This window comes from Falco rusticolus, chromosome 4, assembly GCF_015220075.1.
Source record: "Falco rusticolus isolate bFalRus1 chromosome 4, bFalRus1.pri, whole genome shotgun sequence".
Lineage (NCBI taxonomy): Eukaryota > Metazoa > Chordata > Aves > Falconiformes > Falconidae > Falco > Falco rusticolus.
This window is the reverse complement of record NC_051190.1, coordinates 58,254,480-58,275,211: the sequence shown is the minus strand read 5'-3', so window position 1 is coordinate 58,275,211 and position 20,732 is coordinate 58,254,480. Positions and strand designations below refer to the sequence as shown.

At 42.1% G+C, this 20,732-nt stretch overlaps 1 protein-coding gene across 4 annotated transcripts; it reads left to right on the top strand.

The window, feature by feature from the left end:
- Window positions 1-523: 523 nt before the first annotated feature.
- XRCC2 (X-ray repair cross complementing 2) lies at window positions 524-18,790 on the top strand. Of its 4 annotated transcripts, none has more exons than XM_037387004.1 (5): window positions 524-618; window positions 5,156-5,237; window positions 10,993-11,570; window positions 14,421-14,512; window positions 15,080-18,790. In XM_037387004.1, exons 1-5 carry the CDS (start codon window positions 580-582, stop codon window positions 15,198-15,200), a joined length of 912 nt encoding a protein of 303 aa, XP_037242901.1. In that variant the 5' UTR covers window positions 524-579; the 3' UTR covers window positions 15,201-18,790. The 4 variants fall into 4 exon arrangements, 3 of the variants coding, with proteins under 3 accessions (XP_037242901.1, XP_037242903.1, XP_037242902.1); XM_037387005.1 differs by lacking the exon at window positions 524-618 and adding an exon at window positions 1,169-3,574; XR_005104128.1 differs by having other exon boundaries at window positions 10,993-14,512.
- Window positions 18,791-20,732: the final 1,942 nt, after the last annotated feature.

The window sequence follows — 20,732 nt, the reverse complement described above, 5'->3', positions numbered from 1 at the left end:
TGCCCTGCAGCATCACACGCCACGTGGGCCCAGCTCGCTCAAGGCCACCTAGAGTCAAATATTCCGTTCCCCTTTCAGTCTGAGCCATAATGGACAACTGGCTTTTGCAAAGAGCAGTTTCGCAGGCGTCAAGACTTTAACCGTGGCCACACGGATGAGCTTGCCCTGAGTCACATCTACCCCCAGCGTCACGGATGAGCATCCCTTGAGTCACGCCAAGTCAGCTGCCTGCCCCAGGGAGAGGGGGGGAAAATCTCATAAACCTATACAAAGACAGGTTCTTTAAAATAAATAAACACACACCCACTTCGCGACAGTGAGCGGTCCCTCGGGAATCCCAAGCTGCGCTGGGCCGGCGGGCGCGACACGAGCCCGGGGCGGGACTCGAACCAGGGAATCCACAGCACGGGGCCGCCACCCCGCCCTCCCGGGGCCCGAAGGACGCACGCGCAGAGCCGCCGGCCGGCCGAGCGGGGGCGCTGGGGGGCGCGGGGGACGCCCGAGGCAGCGCGCCTGCGCAGTAGCGCCGCCGGCCTGGAGGAGGAGCTGCGCGCTGCTCCCCCCGCCCCCAGCCGCGCCATGGCTGACGCGTTTCGGCGGGCGGAGTCGGGCACTCAGGTGAGGCGCTGCTCCCCCCCCCCCCCCCCCCCCCCCCCCCTTCAACCCCCGCCGGGTTCCCCTCAGCCGCGGGCCGCCGGGCACCGCCTTCCCGTGGCGGGCCGGGGAGGCTGAGGCGAGGCCGCAGCCCGGGGAAGGGGAAGCGCCGGGCGCTCCCCTCCGCCCGCCCCCGGTCGTGCTCCCTTCCCCCACCCTCTCGGGGCGGGCGGAGGGGAGCGCCCGGCGACCGCGGAGCCTCCCGAGGGACCGTGTGTGAGGGAAGGGGGGCCGCGCCGCAGCGCCGCGCCCTCCCGCCTCCGCCGCCCTTCCCCCGCCCGCCTGCCGCCTCCCCGGCGTGAGGGGGAGCGGGGCTGGGGCCGGGAGCCCGGCGGGGCGCCTCTCGCTGAGGCGGGTTGCGGGGGCGGTGGGAGGCCCCCGGGTGTGCAACCGCGCCTGAAACACTGGGGCTTTGCTGGCGGGTTTGCAGCGGTGGCTGGCGGCGGGCTGAGGCGGCCGGCTCGGCCGGGGAGGGGAGCGGGGGTCTCCGGGTCGCCTTGGGGCCTGCGGAGGGAGGGGGGGGGCTGTGCAGGTGTGCCCGTAACTCCTTTATAAACGTGTTTCCCCCCTCCTCCCAACGCTGGAGTGGATGCGGTAAGGAAGAAGAGCTGAGGGAGGTTTGGTTTAAATCAACAGTATGGAAGGTGGAATTGCTTTCCTGTTCTTTGGGGAAAATGGGTTTGAGTTTTGGGATTTTGTTGGGTGCTTTCCCCCCCCCCCCTTTCTGCTGGATGGTTCGTTTACTAGTGACTTCCCCTTGCAATCAGCAAGTTAATTACTTGGAAATTTGTGTGTTACTCTATCAGAATATGCTGAGTAGTGCACATAAAAGCATAGAAACGTGATAATCAGTATTTATTTCCTGTTAAAGCACCCTGTTTTTTCAGTGGGGACTTGAGTTCTTAAGCCCTTTTGATGCTGGAGAAAAAAATAGTAGCAGCTGTCTGCTATCAGGGAATATACACAAATTAAGAACATGAGTTGTGTTCTGTGTTCAAGTGGGTAAAGGCATTTATTTGCTCACATGAGCTGTGCCAAGACAGAATGCATATGGCAGCAACTACCTGTGATGGAATGGATAACCGAACCTCATTGAGGGGGGAGTTGATAACTGATGGGTTAAGAAAGGTTAACAAATGAGTACATCATGCAGAAGAAATGTTAAAAGCCCTTTAAACAGAAAATACTTCATTTAAAACAATACTTCCTCAAATAGCCTCATACATAAGATCACATTTTACTGAGAGTTACACTGAGACCGCAGTCTTGTACTCTTTATTATTGAATGTAATTAATACAACAAATTAGAACTTCTTGCAAAACACCCTTGGTATATCACAATAAAATAAATGATAAATTGCTTGCATATGTCTTTGTGCCCAAAGTTTACAGAGCGGTTATAGTGGTTGAAAATTAAATTTTGTCTCGTACTCGAGATAGGTTTGTATGTGTAAATAGCCTGTAGGTTAGCTCACAGCTTCTAACAGAGCTGGAGTATTTAATTTGAATTTCTTTAACATTTTAATGAAGTAATATCTCATTCCTGACAAGACCTACATGTATACTTACATTTATGCATAGCTTCATTGAAACCAATATAGTATAAGCATACAATGTACTAGTCAGTGGGACTGTCTGTATGCATATTTCTTTATTATAAAAGACATAGTTGAAATATTTGAGGCCCATCAGCCTTGTCATTAATGAATTTCAGTGCAACTGTTGCCTAACTCTTGCAGTATAGCTTGTTTTCTACACGTAACTGCACATATGTGCAGTTTCTTGCATAATTACACTTTTGAAGAACATCTAAGAGTGAAGGCCTACCACTAGCAGGTTGCTAAAAGGTGGTATTTTGTGTAAAAGAAAATAAAAAGAACATTATGAAAGAAGAAATGAGCATCTGCAGTTAAATTATAGAATCTGAAGTATAGTATACCTGATTTGAAATTGGTTTGGCTTCTTTTTTTCCCCCAAGCTCTTCCCACTCAAAGGCTCTCTTCAGCAGTGCTGTGCTGCTGTGTTCTGTATGCTGTCCATGACAAAGCTTGGGACACCTGATGTCCATTCATATTACCCTTTAAATGCTGTGGATTCCCTCCCTCTCATTAGAGAAGAAAATGTGAGAAGGCAAAATGGAAATGCCTCCCCTGGAACAGAGCCAAGTTGGCTTTCGCTGATTTGGAAAAACTCGTGTTGTCCCTGTCTTTTTAATACTGCAGAGGTGGTGAGGGATGCCTGTGTAGTGTGTCATCTCAGCTTTGCTTCCATCACTTGTGCTGTAGTGTGGACAAACCTTTGTTAGATTCGAAGGAAAATTGTTAGCTCTTTCTGCCAGGAACCCCGTTGCTCCCAGCGTGACACTAATGAGGCAAGTGCCTTTGGAGATTCTGCTTCAGAACTCGGAAGTAAATACAAGTTTGATAAAAACACAGGTGTGCTATCAGCAGCGAATTACCATAAATTACCTACATGAGCAGTGTTCAGAGTAAGCACCTGTAGTTATTTAAAATGAATATATAAACTTGTCGTTTAAATAACTGCAGATTTGTATTTAAACGATAGCGATCAATCTATCGTGTATTTCCAGTGCTGTAGCAGTAAGCTTAGAGGTGATAGTCTAAGAAGAGATGGGGGACATAATTTCCACAAGAAATAAACTACAGAGGATGTATTCATTAATGTACAAATAAATTTGGGAGCAGGAGGCTGCAGAAATGTGTTTATACCAGCACTAGTTGTGACTCCTGGTCCCAGCAGCGCCCATAACCGAGCCCCCACGATTGCTGAGTGGCAGAGCAGTGCTTCCTTTTCTACGAAACAAGGAGCATCAGAAAGCAGCAGCCTGTGGTGGTTTTCCTGTTTCTCTCAACTTCCACTGCCAGGCGAGGGGATGAGGGATTCCCAGTCCTCCTCTGAGGTGGGTACAGCCTCTCCTCACTGGGGGCCAGGGCCAGGCGCAGGCAGTTGCTTGCACAGGCAGGCTGCGTGCATAGGGTCTGCAATGGCCCTCCTGGTAGTTGCAAGCTCCTGGTTTGTGCGCCCCACGATCCATTCCTGTATTCTTGTGTGCATATGTCCATCTGGATTTTTGCTTTGTCCAGGTCACAGAACCCTACTGGTTCCCAGAATATTCAAGAGTTCACAGTCTTGAGTGTGTTCTGTGCTGCACAAATGCATTAAATGTAATGGGAGGATCCGCAGATCCAGAGCAAGGTCAAAGTGTTTTTATGGCCCTTCAGTGGACATGTCAGAAAATTCTCCTGAATACGTGTGAACACACAAACACATTGACATTTTATTAATGGAAGGGAATGTTAAAATGTTAGTGAAAACGTCATACTTGGGTTCCTGTCGTGACCACTTGAAGTAAATTCAGGGCCATTTAATGGAGTTTTACTCTGCTATTAAAGGCAAACACACTCACGCACAACTGTTTAAACAACTTTTAAGACAATTCAGCGCAGATGTTGCTCGTTGATGCAGCAGGGAGGAAAGCAAGATAAGTGAGTGTGTAAAGGTGTGTGCTCACTGTTTGCTTGGTGACTGCCTTTAAGGAGGACAGGATAAAACAATGGGATTTGTTTCATTTAAATCTTTAAATAACAGCTGTGTGTCTTGGAGAATGAAATATCTGGCACCAGGGTACCTGCTGTGGCAATGCTCTGAGCATCCTGCTCGTGTCCTTTCCTCTGTGTGTTAATACGTGTAGGGAATAACAGTTCTGGCATTGGGTGAAATGTTCATTCTTGGTTTATGGATGTATGCCAGAACTACAAATAACACAAGTTATGTGAATACCTGTCTACTTGCTATGCAAATACCTGTCAATTTAAGAAATTGTCCATGAACTTTGGACTAATTTGTTTTACAGTGGACTTGCTTTACAAATTCGAGCTTGCTTTAGAAAGGTTCTTGCACAGCCACTGGTGGCTAATTACTTTTCATCATTCTTAATCCATACTCTGTTTGAACAAGTAACTATGATGATACGGGATTGTAGTCCAGAAGAGTCCTGTATAACTTTTCAGATGAAATGTACATGGTTTCACTTACACTCAGAGGAACTGACTCAGGAGACTAATGAGGGGTAATGTTTCACCTCTCAACCAGTAGTTTGTTGTGGGCATGATGGTTATTACAAATTATCTTCTTTCCCTTTGTTCTGTCAAATGGCAGTGCTGCTGTATACCAGAGGTGATCCCTCTTGCTGGTGTACCTGTGCAGCTTTTTCTTTTTGGGTTTTTTTTTTAGCTTTATTTCGCCTAATGTATATATACCCGTTGTTACCATTGAATGTGTTTGTAAAGATGGAACCTACTGTTGCTGTAGTCCAGACTATAGCTTTCCAGATGTATTTATGAAAACATTTTCAAAATCAGACAAATTTTTTGATAAGGCTGTCATGGAAAACTCTCAGTTCTTAGAATCCTTTAAATTTGATTCACAAGGTCCATTATTTTGGATTAACAATATGTCTCTTTTGTCTTGTCTTTAAAAGCTACTTGCACGACTTGAGGGTAGAGGTTCTCTGAAGAATCTCGAACCTTATCTGTTTGCCGAGGAAGGATCTCCTGTTCATGGTAAAAATGTGTCTTTACCCCATTTATGGAAAAATGTTCATGTAAAATTATTCTCATAGCAGTATGGCAGAGATAAGCGTACAAGTAGATCTTTTTGCCCTGAATTCAGAATTTTAATTGTTGATGTAGTTTTATGCAAACTAGATAAAATGAAATAATGCAGTCACCATTCCAAACATTATTAAATGGACTTTAAAATGTACTTAATGCGTATCAAAGCACAAGTGTAGGTGAGTAAATACCAACCATGTTGGTCTGTTTCTAGTAGTTTTTCAGAAGTTTGTTCTAGATTCTGTCATTTAACCTCTTCATTTTTTCTTTCTTTTTTTTAATCCGTGGTCTAAAAAAACCACCCCAAAGTCATAACTGCAGAAATTTGCAAAGAACTTGAGGTTCAATAAATAGCAAAGACTTCAGTGATATGGACTGGTTTAGATCATTTAGAAAAAGGGCATGAGCAAAGAGGATTTTTCAATAAAGCCAAGTCATCAAGCCATTCATTGGCCTGAAAAATCCCAATTATACTTAGGTGGCACTTTGGAAACAGTTCCATTATGAACATAAGTACTAATCAGCTGAATGAGTGTGCAGTGATGTTGGGATTGAAATGGCTTATATAGACCTTTAGTGAACAAGTAAGAATTTCAAACTGGAGAGATTGTGCCACCTCCTAATGACACCAGTACAACAACTTTAAGGTAGATTCTTCTAGCAGGAATTTCTAAGATCAAGACTGCATGCTTTAATGAAAGAAATTACTGAGCTAAACAGAAATTATCACACTTAGTAATCCCTTGATTATTCAGGAAGTCGGACAGGTTTACCAGATCATATGAAGTTTTATGGATTTCAAAATGGAAGAGAGTGCTCTGATTACGCAAAGCTAGAAATACATAGTAAAAAAGCCATATAAATAGTGAACTGTAAGGATCATGCTGCAAGGTACTATAGTTGAATGTATGTATGAATAAATGGATTTCATATGAAAAGTATGTGGCTGCAGTGGTTATCAACATACTTGTCTGCAGTTTGAATTCCCACAAATTATAGAAGGTTCAGAAGAAACAGCAGAAAAAGCAATAAAAATAATCAGGATAATTGGATGAGAGATGATGCTTAGTCTATAAATGCAGTCACTGTGAGACTATTCATGTATTATTTTGCAGCACTTGAGAATACGTTAGGGGTTTAGCAATATCTGATTCCTGCCCCAGAAAATTTCAAATACAATGTAACGGATAAAGGGCAGAGAAATACTGGTAAGCCAGTGCAAATGGAGCAGAGATTATTTAAATACACCCTCTAATTCTGAACTGCTGTGTTACCCACAAGAATTAAGAACCAGTAGTGAAATTGGTATGTACTTCACAAGTCTCCTGAATTCCTAACAGTTTTTTTTTTTAAGAGATGTACTTTTGTTTTTAAGAAATGCAGCAACAGAAAACACTGGTCTTTCAGTCTGTTGTTTGGGGTTTTTTTAAATGAAATTTACACACAAGAAACAAATGTTTGAGACTAAATTGGCCGTGTTCTGATAGACAGACTGTAAGAAGCCTTCCTGAGGGTCAATAATTGCCCTTGCTGTCACAGTCCATGGTGTTACATAACTCCATCATCAATTTATCAGCTTTGATCTTAAAGCTATGTAGGTTGTTCTTGTCTGTCCAAAGACTGTTCCAGAGCCTCACTTCTAAGATGGCTGTAAACCTTCTAAATTCATCACTGGTTTCTCTGTGTCAACACGGTCTTTGAGTTTCTGAAGCACTTTATTTTTCTTCTGCTTTTAACAAATGACATCAGTTATCCATATTGGTCGTACTTTTTGGCTGACATTAATGAAGCCGCCTAACATTAGAACAGATCTTCAGCTATATATATGTAAATGAACTTCACCTTTTATTACATTTTTGCTTTGTCTTCTAATACAACAGTCTTAACTGAGTCCATGTGTTATTTTGATGTGTGTTCTCATTACTCAGTCTTAAACCTGTGTTGAAGACCTACCTCTCCATTTGTCATGAACTTGACTTTGAGTAGGTCACTGTGGAATACTGTAATATATTGCCCAGGAAGTCCGTATGGAACAGCTCTTAGTCCAAAATGCTGTGATTAAAGCAATGCAAAGACCTAAATTACTGTTTTTCCTGATGCTATTTGAAATAAATAAACATATATATGAAGTTTCAAAAAACTATCCAAAGGTTACATTGTAGTTAAGTGTTCTTAACATGTATGTCAGGAACAGCTAATACAGGTAATGCTGTGATATTCTAGTTACTGCTTTTAATTATGATGGACTTGCATATTTAGGAACACATAAGCATATTAATTACGTACCATTTAAGCTCTTCTGGAATGGAGCAAAAGTGACAGGAGCTTTAAATAATCTTCCACTACTGCCAGTCATATTTCTCCTGTGCCATTGGTATGAAGGTGTGTGTGTCAATATAAAGCTCTGATGTTCAGCAATAGTATGACACCCAGGATTCCCTTGGAATAAATATTAGGCCTTTCTACTTCACTTATACATGGTACAAATATTAGTGACAGCTTCTGAACAGTATCGTAAATTACTAGTCCAGTAACTTCAAGGTATCTGACGATGTGAAACCTGCAGAGTTATTGCTGAGTATTCTCATAGCCTGTTTGTAACTGCAGTGTCAGAAATTAAGTGTAACCAGTGTTTGCTAGTGTAAATGGTTACAGACAAAACTTGAAGGCTCTTCTCATTCAAAAGATAACGCTGAATTGGTGACTAGGACTGAGCACAGTGTTTCAGTTAAAATATATTAGTGTTAGTTGAATATTTACACTTAGGCAACATCATTTAGTTCATACTGTGTGCCACTGAATAGCAGTGGACTGTTGTAGTCTTCAGTTTGCCCATAGTCTGCCAGCTCAATCTACCATGGCCAAGCAGTGTGTTGGTTGACTGCTTAAAACGTACTTCTTGAATTTCAGTGCTGCTTTTCATGTGAAATTATTCTCCTTATCCATCTTGATCTGTTAAATTTTTGCACTTAAGTCTTTATTAACCCAGTTACATTTTCTACACATTTTGCCAAGCTAATGGAACTTCGTTTACTGATACGTTTAACGTTGGGCAATTCTAATAGGAAAATTTCCCATTATCTTTCTTCCATGTTAAAGTGTCGGCTCCAACTCTGCCTCTCAGACTGTTTTCATCCTGTGATAGGGTCTTTTTACTAATCCTCCTTTCAAAGTTATTTTGACATTAATGATGATGCCAGTACTGACAACTAAGTTTCTTCCGTGACCTATTGTGAGGGTGTCAGAGGCTTCTTGCAAACATTGCTGGCCACAGTTCCTCCTCTGCTGTGTCATGGTTTGTCCTCTCTGATCCAGGAGGATGAATTTTCCTTCTTATCTTACTGTAACAGCCTGGTTGCTAATTTAATGAAACCCTACATTTATAGATGTTGCTATAAATGGCTTCTGTCTTGCATCCGTTCTTCTTGTGGGCAGCCTTTTTGATAATCATGAAGGCACAGAAATCCCCAGTTCTCTTGGGGTTTTCTTACAGTCTAAACTGTTAACTCTTTTCAGATGAACAAGTAATGTTGAAAAAGCTTTGAAGGGTGCTTAGCTGTCTTGCTGTTAAAGTTTATAAACCACGACCACAAAACCTCCTAAGAATGATTTTTCATTCAACTTAGAGTTTTTGCTTAAATAAATCTGTTAGTTCTGCCAATAGAAGCTCATCGAATGCTGTTCTGTAACACACGGGCATCCTGACAGAACATCTTCAAATGGATGAAGTCAAGCATTTATTTCACAGAATAACTCTTTTTAATTATTGCCAAACAGTAACTCGGATTTGCCCATTGCTGCTTCTGAGTGGCCATATAGCGTTGATGGTTTTTGTGAAACAAGTCCTATTTTGCTGTAAAGGTAGGTGAAGTAATCTGTATTGCATATTGGCCCGATTCAGTTACTGGTCTGGATTTGGAAATGCCAATTAGGGTGGCAGAAGTCCTGTGCCGAAGGCAGCAGCAGACAGAAGCTACACTTTGTTCCTTAACAAGAGGTGCCTTGCACTATTGTTCTAACATATCTAAGTAGACAAAATATGAGGGAATGACCTACCCAACACATTTAGGAGGAGTTCTTCCAAGCTGGTGTCTTATCCTAACAGGGTGCAGTTACGTCACTGGCACAGTCTGTGACAGCAGAGCAGCTGCTGGCTGCAAGTGGCAGAGTTGAATGAACATTGCAACCTCTGAACAGGAAGAGAAAAGGAAGATTTATGTCATACAAAGTGTAGTCATCTTTCTTCTCAAAAGTGGGGAGAGCCATTCAGAACAGATAAGGCTTTGGGAGGCAATCAAGCTTTTTAATAAATTTCAAAGTATCAGAAATTCCTAACAGCGGAACTGCAGTTGTGGAGCAGCAGGAATTTCATTATGGAGGGGCAGGCAGTCTGAGTGTCACTGAAATGGATAGAATTGTCACATCAGGTGTAAATTGCTTTGAAGTAAGAGCTTAGTTTCTTCCCCACCACCCGCTGCTCCTCATCCCAAGCTGCATCTTGACATTATACGCACTTATGAACAAGGACATCCTCTGGAAGTTGAGTAATGACTTGAAAAACCCTGTTAACTCAGGCAGGCACAAACATGTTTAAGTAAAGTTGCAATTAATTCTCTACTCTTGCATCCCCCTTATGAAAAGCTGTTATGCCATTTGCACTTGCCAAGACCATAAAAATCTCTCACCTTCCTGCAGTTACAGTTGTGTGATTCTCCTTACTTCATGCCTTTACCCTTCTGCCTAAAACACAAAATATCATAAATAAATAATCCATTTTCTAAAATCAAAGATTTATAAAGAGTGACTAATAAATTAACTTTTTTTAGAGTCTTCCTCTGATAAGAGACATCAGGCAACTTCAGAAAAGACTTTAGAGTATCTCTTATTCACGTCCAGCAAAAGAACTGGTTTCCTAGTGAGGCACAATGCTTTTTTTAATTAACATTCTAGATTTATGTTATATGTATTTACTTGATCCACATGGATCAGGCCATTAGGCTGAGTCCATTTGCGAACAGAGATCTTTTGCTTCATACAGTAGAGTCATTGCCTGGAGTTGAAGGAATCTGTGAGTCCCCCTTGTAAAAAGAAGCAGTTTCATATTGTGATCACCACAGAAGAATATAAGTGCTAAATAAATAGACTGGCGTTCTCCTTACTGGTCATGGGTTCCTGTTGGTATCTTGTGACATGCAGATACTGAACCAGCATATAGCAGACATGAAATGCTGAAGACAGTCTGTGCTATAAAAATAGATGTGCCAACATGATTTGGACCTGTAATATGTCAAACTTTTTTGTTTTGCTTGTCCTCTACTTTTTTATTTATTCCTTAATTTTGTGTGTATACTGTTAGTAGGTGGTTTCTTAGCCACTTTTGTGTAGCTGCTTTCTTTTTTTCAGCCTTCATCTACCTGTGAAGATATAGATGAAATCCAGTTGCCAGCCTTTTACTGATGTCTATGTCCTAGATGCTGTTGGCAGGGGTTCGTTTCAACCTTTGTTCCCAGTTGCTTTTCTTCACTTTAGAGGCCTGCCTTGACAACTGAAATTTCTCTTGGCAGATGCTAACCAGGATTTAAACAATTTAATGCATATCTGTCTTTCTAAAATGTTTTCCGATTAGTGGAATAGTGAGTATTGATTCAGAAAACTGAGCAAAAAATGCTCTTGCCTGACAACTTGCTGCTTTGTTTTTGAACAGGAGATGTCATTGAATTCCATGGTCCAGAAGGAACAGGAAAAACGGAAATGCTTTATCACCTAATAGTCCGCTGCATCATTCCAAAATCAGGAGGAGGACTGGAAGTAGAAGTCATGTTCATTGATACAGACTACCATTTTGATATGCTTCGTCTAGTTACCATTCTTGAGAACAGATTGGCACAAAGGACAGAAGAAATGATAAAGCAATGCCTGGGAAGGCTTTTTCTTGTGAACTGCAGTAGTAGCACTCAGTTACTCCTCACTCTCTACTCTTTAGAAAACATGTTTTGCACTCACCCTTCTCTCTGCCTTTTGATTTTAGATAGCATATCTGCTTTCTATTGGATAGACAGAAGCAACGGAGGGGAGAGTGTTAACTTGCAGGAGATGAATCTGAAGAAATGTGCTAACTTTCTTGAAAAGCTTGTGAGAGAGCATCACTTAGCCCTCTTTGCAACAACACAGACGCTTATGCAGAAATCTACAAGCTCTGCAGAAAGCTTTTTTCCTTTAAAACTTCAACATGAAACTGATGCAGACTATAGACCGTATCTTTGCAAATCATGGCAACAAATGGTAACCCACAGGATATTTTTCTCTAGGCAATGTAATTGTGGCAACAACAAAAGTTTTACAGTCGTTTCTTGCCACCTCAAAAGAAACCATGTAGTAAAACGTTCATTTAGTGTTACAGAATGTGGCGTGCAGTTTTAACTTCAGTTTGTTTTTTTAAATGTGTAGTGAATCCTGATGCTTAAGGCCTGATGAGGTCTAAGTAATTTTTAGTACCTTTTAAACTGGTTGTTCTGAGTGATTAAGAATTTTTGTCACCATTTTCTTAAAATTTAGTGAAAGAAATGGTAGAATTCTTTAATTACTGTAGATGTTCAGTTCAAACTAGTGAGGCACGTTGAAATTACTTGTTTGTGCTTAATGCATTAAGAGATTAAATCAAGAAAATTATAACCAAAGACATTTTAAACTCCTAGTATTCTTCAGTAATCTAACCAATGTAGTATGTGGCCAAATGCATTGACTTCATTTCTGGGTCTCCCTGTTTTACACTCCTCTTCCAAGCTACAGAAATAGGAGCCTTGTCCATGGGGGAGGCTGCAGAAAGGCAAGGGTTTGCTCTTTATACGGTGGGCTTGGTTTATTCCCAGTAGCCCAGGGCGTATGAAATGCATTCACGACTTTGCCTGAAGAAGAGCTGTCATTTTCACGGCCTGTTAAATAGTGGTAATCCTGACCACGCTTCTCCAAGCTTGCAGCCTCTCTGCTTATGTTAGCATGTGCTTGAAGGAGCAAGGATTGCGGGTGTTTTGACCCTTGCAAACATCTGGGTTTGAAGAATCTATAGTTGTTGCAGAAATGGAGACCTGATTTCCATAACTGAAGGAAAACTAAAGACCCAGCTCTGGGTACCTGTGAGTTTTTGCTGCATGCAGCAAAACAATTTAGTCTTTGGAAATAATGAAGTGTGGGTTATGGGTTGTTTTGGGTGTGGGGGGTTGTTTTTTGCTGGGTTTTTCTTTTAGATGTATGCACAGACTTTTTTTTTTTTCTTTGCCCTCCCTCATTATTCCTTCCCACTTCTTTCCCTTCCCCCACTCTCTCTAAGAAATGCAGGAATGCCATGCCTCTGGTCTTTACCAGTATGTATTTGCCACATGTAGAACATTTGTGTGCAGGATTTGGCATGCAACATGTTGCAATTCTGGCAAGGAAGATTCAGAACTTATGGGAAATGCCCTACAGTTCTGGCAAAGAATACCATATTATTTTTTAACCTAGAGTGCTCTTTGAAAGCTTCAAAGTGCTTTACAAGAAAGAAAATTGCACACAGTACATTATTTAATACAAAAACTTACATTAGCTTACAAATTTAAATTACTCAAACAAGGGGAAAATATTTCTCACAGCAATATTCGTTCAGTCATGTTGCACAGCACGTTTTATAGTTTAGATTGAACAGATTATTAACAAAAATGCATATTAAGAAGAAGTATCTAGCACAGTATCTTTTTGAGGAAGATGCCTGAAAAACTATTGAGAGACACTTGCCTTTTAATTTTGCAACTTCTGAAGCCAGCTTTTCCAAGCCGCATGTATATATGGATTCCCAGTTGTGTACAGTTCAAAAGGCTTCTGTATATAGAACTAGAAGCGTGGATCTATACTGTTGTTTATAGACTTGGGCACCTCTGTGATTTGGCTGGATTTTTGCAAAGACAATGTGTGTCCTACCTCAGACACCAGAGAGTAGAAGTATTCTTTCTGTGGGTAAAGTTCTTTTTTCCCCCTCTTATTTTAAACCTTCCATCTGATCACTTCTTCGTGCTGTCAGTTCTTTCACTGTGACACATGAGCGAACATTGCCTTTTCAACATCTCCACAGAGGTGATGATTTTATAGACTGTCATTTCATTTGTGCTTTTTCTTCCATCACCACCATTATTTATTTTATTTCAGAACTTGCGTAAGTACACAAATACATGAAAAACATACAACTTAACCCCTCAGCCTAGACTGGACCCAAGTTAGATGGTTTAACATGAGTAGCCGCTTACTTGGAATTATTATAAAGGGCACACTTGAATTTTTTTTTAAAAAGAAACTGGGAAGATTGAAGTAGAACTACAGAACTTTTAAATGTGAAAATCATAGGACTACATGATTTCTACTACAAAAAACCAACAATCCCCTTTTCTACTGGAGAATACAGCTCCACTGAAGATTAACTGCTTCATAAAATCATACTTGCTAAAAAATATGTTTGAGAAAAAAACAATGGAAATGTTCCGGCATTCCTGTCTGGAAAAAAGCTTTTATATTATTCACAATGTAGTTTATATTTTGCATTGTACTATAAAAGAAATGCCTAAATTGAAAAGAAGCCAAAGTTCTAATTGATCAAAAAGAGCACCTCAGGAAATTTTGAATTTTCCCAGTTTTATTTTTATTTTGAATGAAGACAGATTTTTTTAATTCTCTGGTAATTGTAATATTCATGCTCTGCACATTTGTTTTAGATGTGTAACAAGCCTAGCTTTCAGAGATGCTGAGCATCTGCATATCCCTGTAAATTTGTAGGAGGGATAGGCAGCATGCAATCTGGGAGTGCACTGACCTTATCCTCTGCCAAAATTACGCTGTTTGGAAAAATGAACCTTTAGGATACAAGTCTTAAGAAAGATGCAGTGATAAAGAACCTGGGAAGCAGCGATTTTGCTTGTATCCTAATGAACCATGGGTATTAAAAATTATTTTTACCATTTTTTAATGGAGAATTTTCTCCATTAAAACTATGTAGAAACTGTAGTTAGTGGAGAATGCAGTTTGTCCTCAGGAATCAGGAACAGTATATTAAATGTAGCATTATCTTTAGTATATAATATTAAATCCACATTCTCCTCTTTCACCTAGACCGAAGTTACCGCCCAGTCTCCAGCCCACTGTCTAACCTGGCACGACCTTGCTGCTGCAGCTCGCTTTCCCAGGGAGGAAGCGCGTTTTGGGTTAGTAGATCTGTGCTGCTGGAAATCAGCCCTGCAAACGTTAAGTGCCACCGCATATCATTAAGTAGGAGGATAGAATGCATATATTCCTGAACTCTAAGTTATCCAGGTATTTCTTAGAAATGAAAATCCTTTCATGTCAGTGTCATTGTTCTTCAGCTCCGTGTTGTATTATTAAGGCTTTTGTAGGCATAGGAACTTTTTACATTCCTTAGAATTTTTGTTTGTTGCTTCATATGCAACATTGAATTAAAGCAGCAAGCTTGAAATAAAGAGGAACTAGTTCACTCTTTCTTCTCCATCCTTTTGATAATGAGAGTGCTTTTTAGCAAAACCAAATAAAGGTATTTTGCAGGTTTTATGTTTATTTTAAAATAAACTGGTATTTCTATGGACACCTGGAAAGAAAATGTGATTTTTATATTCAGCAAAAAGTTCTTTGTATTCCTAGATGTAGAGCAAATGAAATACAAATAACAGTTTGCTTGGTTTAACTTCGTACTTGCGCATAGAATTCAAGTTTCCTTTTTCTTACGTAACTGATTCCAGCCACTTAATTTCCCATAGTGTTTGGAAACGGCAGAAGATAAAGGTTCTCGTGTGGAAAGCACACCTGCAGTTGTATTTTTACTGGAGACTAATGCAGAAAGGCAAAAGACAATACCATTTTGATGGCTGCTGGACATAAGGCTCGGACCATGTCCTGTAGAGGAACATGACATCTGAGTTATTTTCTGTGGCTGCAGTAATAATTGTCTCTTGAACCTCTTTATTCAGATACATTTTGGATAATGCAAATATCGTACCGGGTGACATCATTTTGCAATCAGCAAGCCTTATGCCAAACTTAATACCCGCCTCAGGAGAAAGCCATGCCACGCCACCGAGCTTCAACTTGTGTAGGAAGTTGCAGTGAACACCTGTGTAAAAGCTGCAGACATGTTTAATGTTTCCAAGAACTATAGAGTAGCATAGGACCCATGTATTTTCTAAAGAAGGGGAATCACTGGAAGAGCTTGGAAGACTTTGGCAGTGGAAAAAACTTTCAGACAGGGAAAGGAGTATCAGTACAATACATCAGCGTGATCTGCTGGATAGGAAACTGATGCCCTGCAACAGTCTCTGAAATGAAAGGTCTGGCCATCCCTGTGCGTGAAAGATGACAGCAGAATGCCACTGAGCTGTGAATAACATGTAGTACAACAAAAAGGATTCTTGAACTGTTAACTAGCATGTCTAGCATGGTAATGCTTTCAAATACAAAGTTGGCCATAGTTGACCTGCAGGTTCTTCCCACCAAGGGCTGAAACTGGTGATGGATTCCACTATGTAGATGCTGTACCACTTATTTATAATGAAGATATAAACCTCTGCTTCTCTGGACTCGGGAGGAATTAAATGTAAAAACAGACTTCCTTTTTTTATGGTTTTCTTTTTTTTCCCTTCAGCTCTAGGCATCTTCCCAACAGTCAGCACACAGCTCCAAAAGCACTCTCACAGCTTTCTGTGTCAGGGCCATGCTTTACTGGAAGTGGATAGTTTTCTCCTTTGCCGAGAGTTTATGCGTACATTCTTTATTACCAGTGCAAACTGGGATACCCGAATATAGAAGATTGAACCCATGTGACACATCAGTGTAACTGGTAAATAGCTTTGGAGACTTCACTCTATTTGCAATCAGGAGTAATGTCACATTAGAGTAGATGATTTTGAAGAAACATAGCAGTGACTTTCCTGGGGACAAGTTTGGCACTGCTTTCCCACACTGCCTTGCATCCTGCCCCAACCAACTGGTTGGTGTACCTGTGTGGGCCTTGGTGCTCAAGGAGAGCAGTGACAAGATGTCACCGCCTTGCCAAATGCTGGTGAACAGCCATGTTCTGCATCTTGGCACTCGTACTGCAGGAGTTGGCACGATCACTATAGTTTTTAATTTAAACCATTTGCCAGGCTTCTTTCTCATACATCTGGCTGGGCCTATGCTAAAGACCTCCTAGCCCTGGGGGGAGATAGGAAAGAGGAGGAGGAGAGGATTTTTAGGCCATTGCTACAAAAAGAGGCCAAGCAAGGCCATGAGGTCCCTGGCAGCGGCCCGCAGACATCTAGGCCTCGAAGGTGGCTTGGTGAAGGTTAAGGAATAGACTCTACGTCTTCCTTACCAACTGTCCATATTGTGAAAGGGTGAATAAATAGGATTTTTGACTTAGAATATCTGCATACTCTCATACTTTATCATACTGCTGAGAAAGAAGATCGTGCTACATGGGAAGTGCTGTCTCTGAAGTGCATCTCAAAAGCTCTGTTCAGGCTCCATCACTGACAGTTCTGTCTCCAGCCCAGCATGCCCATGGACTCTCAGCCTCTTCCTCTGCAATGTGAACAGCAGTGCTGCAGAGATCACTGAACATCATCACATTTGCCTGCACTGGACGTGAGTGAGACCGTGCACATTGGTATACGGTGCTGAGCAGCGTCATCTGGGGCAGGCTTGAGCCACGCTTTCCAACTGAACATCCAGCATGATGACACTGGTCTGAAAATGCAATAGCAAGTCCACACCCCTTGAACAGCCAGACCTCCAACTGCAAACCCACCCTCCGGACTCTTGTCAGCACTCCAGTAGTACCATCGCTGAGCCCCCAGCTGACCCTCAGCCTCTTGTGCTGTGTGTTCACCTTGTTCATTGGAGAATCCTTTTTTACAGGAGTGCACAACTTCGAAGTATTACCCTACAGTCAGGTAACAAATCTACGCTGTATTTGGACCATGCAATTAATGGGTTTAGAAAAATGGTGTATGTTAGTGGAGATCTTGTCAAAGCAGGTTGGTTTCTGCTCAGTAAATTCTCAGAGTTAGAATTCTTTTAACTAGTTTTTTAAAAGTTAAAATAAACAATTCTCAGTAAAATAGCAGAGTGTTTTTCTGATCTGGTAAAGAATGACTGTAGAAGTAAACAAGGCACCACATGGCGCCCCACAATTCACAAGACACAAGTAAGATTAGTCCCAGAGAGACCCACGACTTGCTATAAAACAGCATAAGCAGAACCAAACGCCCCACCCCCACCCCACCCATCTTCCCAGGGAATATAAAATGAGAAGTTTAGGTACAGAAATTACTCTAGTGTGTCCCCAACATTATAAGGTCAGGAGAACCTTCACACTTTTCCTAAACCCATTAATTGCACAGTTTTGCAATTGCATACGCCTTCAGTGTTTTGGCTCGTGGATAGGGCCATGCTCTCCAATGAATTTGCTGTAGCAGTGCAAGTATGATGACATCTCCTAACTGGACTTCAGCTGGTTCCCTCCACAGTTAACCTGAAGGCTCATCACCTGCTGCCCTGCTGATGTGAAATGCAATGCAGTGGAGGAACAATCCAGCTTGTCCCGAGCGCCTGAGACCACCCCTGAAATGATGGAGCTTTCTTCTACTCCAGGCTCAACATGCGTGGAAGGGCAGCTGGGAGTCTCCACGGTAGAAGAGCTATGCCACAGGAGGCTCAGGGGTATAAAACTGTGAAGAGTATTTTATAAAAACTGTCTAATGCAAAGCTGAATAATGAATAAGAGGTTATTAATTTCTCGTCCAGCAAGGCTATCAACTCACACAGCCAAACCATCCAGAAGCTGGGTGTTAGCTGCTGCCAAGGCTGAGTAGGGAAGTGAGAGGGGAAGGGGTAGAGACAAGGGGAGGCCGTTTGGGGAGCTCCTCGACACTTTGCTAAAGCATGGGGAAAAGGAAAGCCATAGACTCATCAAAAGCTGGCAGGGCTCTGTTTTACTTAAGAGGCTGTAAAAAAATTCCCACAATGGCGAGGAATGGCTTAACTGGAAACAGCAAACAGACTCTGAAATGGTCAGAAGGTTGCAGGAGCAGCCAGTGGCCACCATGAAGAGGAAAACCTGGCTGGAGAGGACATACCACCAGAGCTGCTGTTCTGCTTCCCAGAACTCTTGTGAGCATGTCCTTGAGCATGGCCACTCAGAGCTTCTGTCACAGCTCCTTCCAGCTGGAGATGGGACACAGTTCAACCCATTTTGGCAAGTGGGAAGCTGGTGGGAGGCCACCCTGTTCCTGCAGCCGCTGAGCAGTCTGGCCCCACGGTGGGGAGCTTTTGCTTACAAGGTCATCACTGAACTTCCCCTCATCCTTTTTGTTTTAGTGCTTTAACTTTGTGGTTCTGCAGTGAAGCTACTGTCACTGATTGCACTTTGGTTATCATACACATGCGTGGCACTTTTTCTGACAATAAAGGCACATTTCTGTGAAATTCTACAAGTGCTTGTATTTTCACCCATCAGAAAAAAATCATGCTATTAAATAAAATCTATGAATACACTGAGCAAATGATACAGACTGATTGCATAGGCAGTGGAGTTACAGAAGCCAGGCTGACTAGCCCATGCAGTTAAAGGAAAGGGCTCACCGCTTTTAAAATCCATGGAGGCTTTCAAAATATGATTGTTCTGCAATCCCGTTCACAACAAACCTTGCAGGCTGACGCGACAACCCTTCCCACTGATTGATACGGCCTGCACAAGCACTCTGAGCACATGAAGGCTGAAGCCCCTGGCTGAAGAGAATACCTTAAACACCCCTGTGTGGTGGTGCCTTTCTCCCCCTTCCCCGGGCCGCTCTACAGCCTGAGGAGTTCCCATTAGGCCTCGGCATTTTGAGTAATGAGTTGGGCAATTAAGCAGCCCTTGATCGCACCAGCAGGTCTTGCATGGCTAAGGTGGGTAACGGCACTGTCTGTACCAGGAACTCCTGCTGACTGGTCAAAGTAGGGAACAAGAATGGAGACAATCTGTTATTCCCTGACAGCCCTGGAACATTCCTGCCCCGGGTCGTAGCCCGAGTGGAACGGTACCATTGTTACGGGAGTTTTGAAAAATTACCGGCTCAGGTTATGGCCAGGATGGAAATTTACACATGACTCAAGCCAATCATCTCATAACCTTACGAGCAGTGGTCCTAAGCGAGACCTTTCGAGGTTTCCTGGACAGCAGTGGGCTGCGCCCAGCGTCTCCCTCGGAGTCGGACACGCTCACAGCTCACAAACTCCCAAGTTTGTGATACTGGGGGACTGTCGTTGAAAGCTGGTGACGGGGCCTGGGCCAATACCCCTTCTCCTTCAGGCTTAACCCTTTGCCCACTGAGAAGTGCCTTACTGAAGTTGAGGGGAACTTTCTAACAGGTATACCTTTGTACATTAGTGTGTATCCCTCTAGATATCTTTTGTGCTTGTATGTGTATGTGTGTGAATTTATTTAGATACCTCATAGTAAGTATAGTATATTACAATCGCAAATCCATAGTTGAACCACTTCTGTAATATAAGTAAATCCTATTGACTCGCTATGTAGATGTTAAAAATAATCATAGATTAAGTGCTGCTAAAATCCTATGATCAACCTTAAGCTGTGAATAAACCTTAGTCGTCCTTCAGATATAAACTGTTGTCCAGGTCTGAGACTAAGATTGGACCTAGCCATACCTAAGTTTTACTAAGAGTTTAGAAGGCAAGGGGGTCTACTCTGAACCTCATGACTCAACGGTAGGATTCCCCTACCTCTTTATATTCCTTCAGATCTACACCTCGTTGTCCAAGTCTGAGACTTAAGATTAGATCTAGCCACTCCTAAGTGTTGTTAAGAGTTTAGAAGGCACAGGGGTCTGTTCTGAACCTCAGACTCAAAGGGAGGGTCTCACTTACTCTCTTGTCTTACTCTTTATATCTTTTGTTTTAGACATAACTGTTGACCAAGTCTGAGAGTAAGACTGGATCTAGCTGCACCTAACTCTATCAAAAGTGTTTAGAAAGTAAGAGGGTCCACTCTAAACCTCGTAACTCAACGGGAGGATTTACATCTTTGATCCCTGTGTAACCCATTTTGAATCAATTATCACTCAATTTTAATTTGATTTTCTTTGTGTGTTCTATCCATATAATAAGTAATAGAATGAACCTTGCCCTTGAACTTTGTGAAGTTCCATTTCCACAAATTCATATTCAAACTATTTCGCTCATACTTTTGATGGTGATTCTTTAAGTGACCTAACTGAAAGGACGCATTTGGCGACACCCTGGCCCTCAAAGCAGACGCACAAAAGCATTTGCTAGCACCGTTGTTGATTTTGTGGGAATGTCTGCAAGCACCCTAACAACTGCCTGAACCCTCTCCTCTGCTCCCACAGGTGTATATGAATATAAACA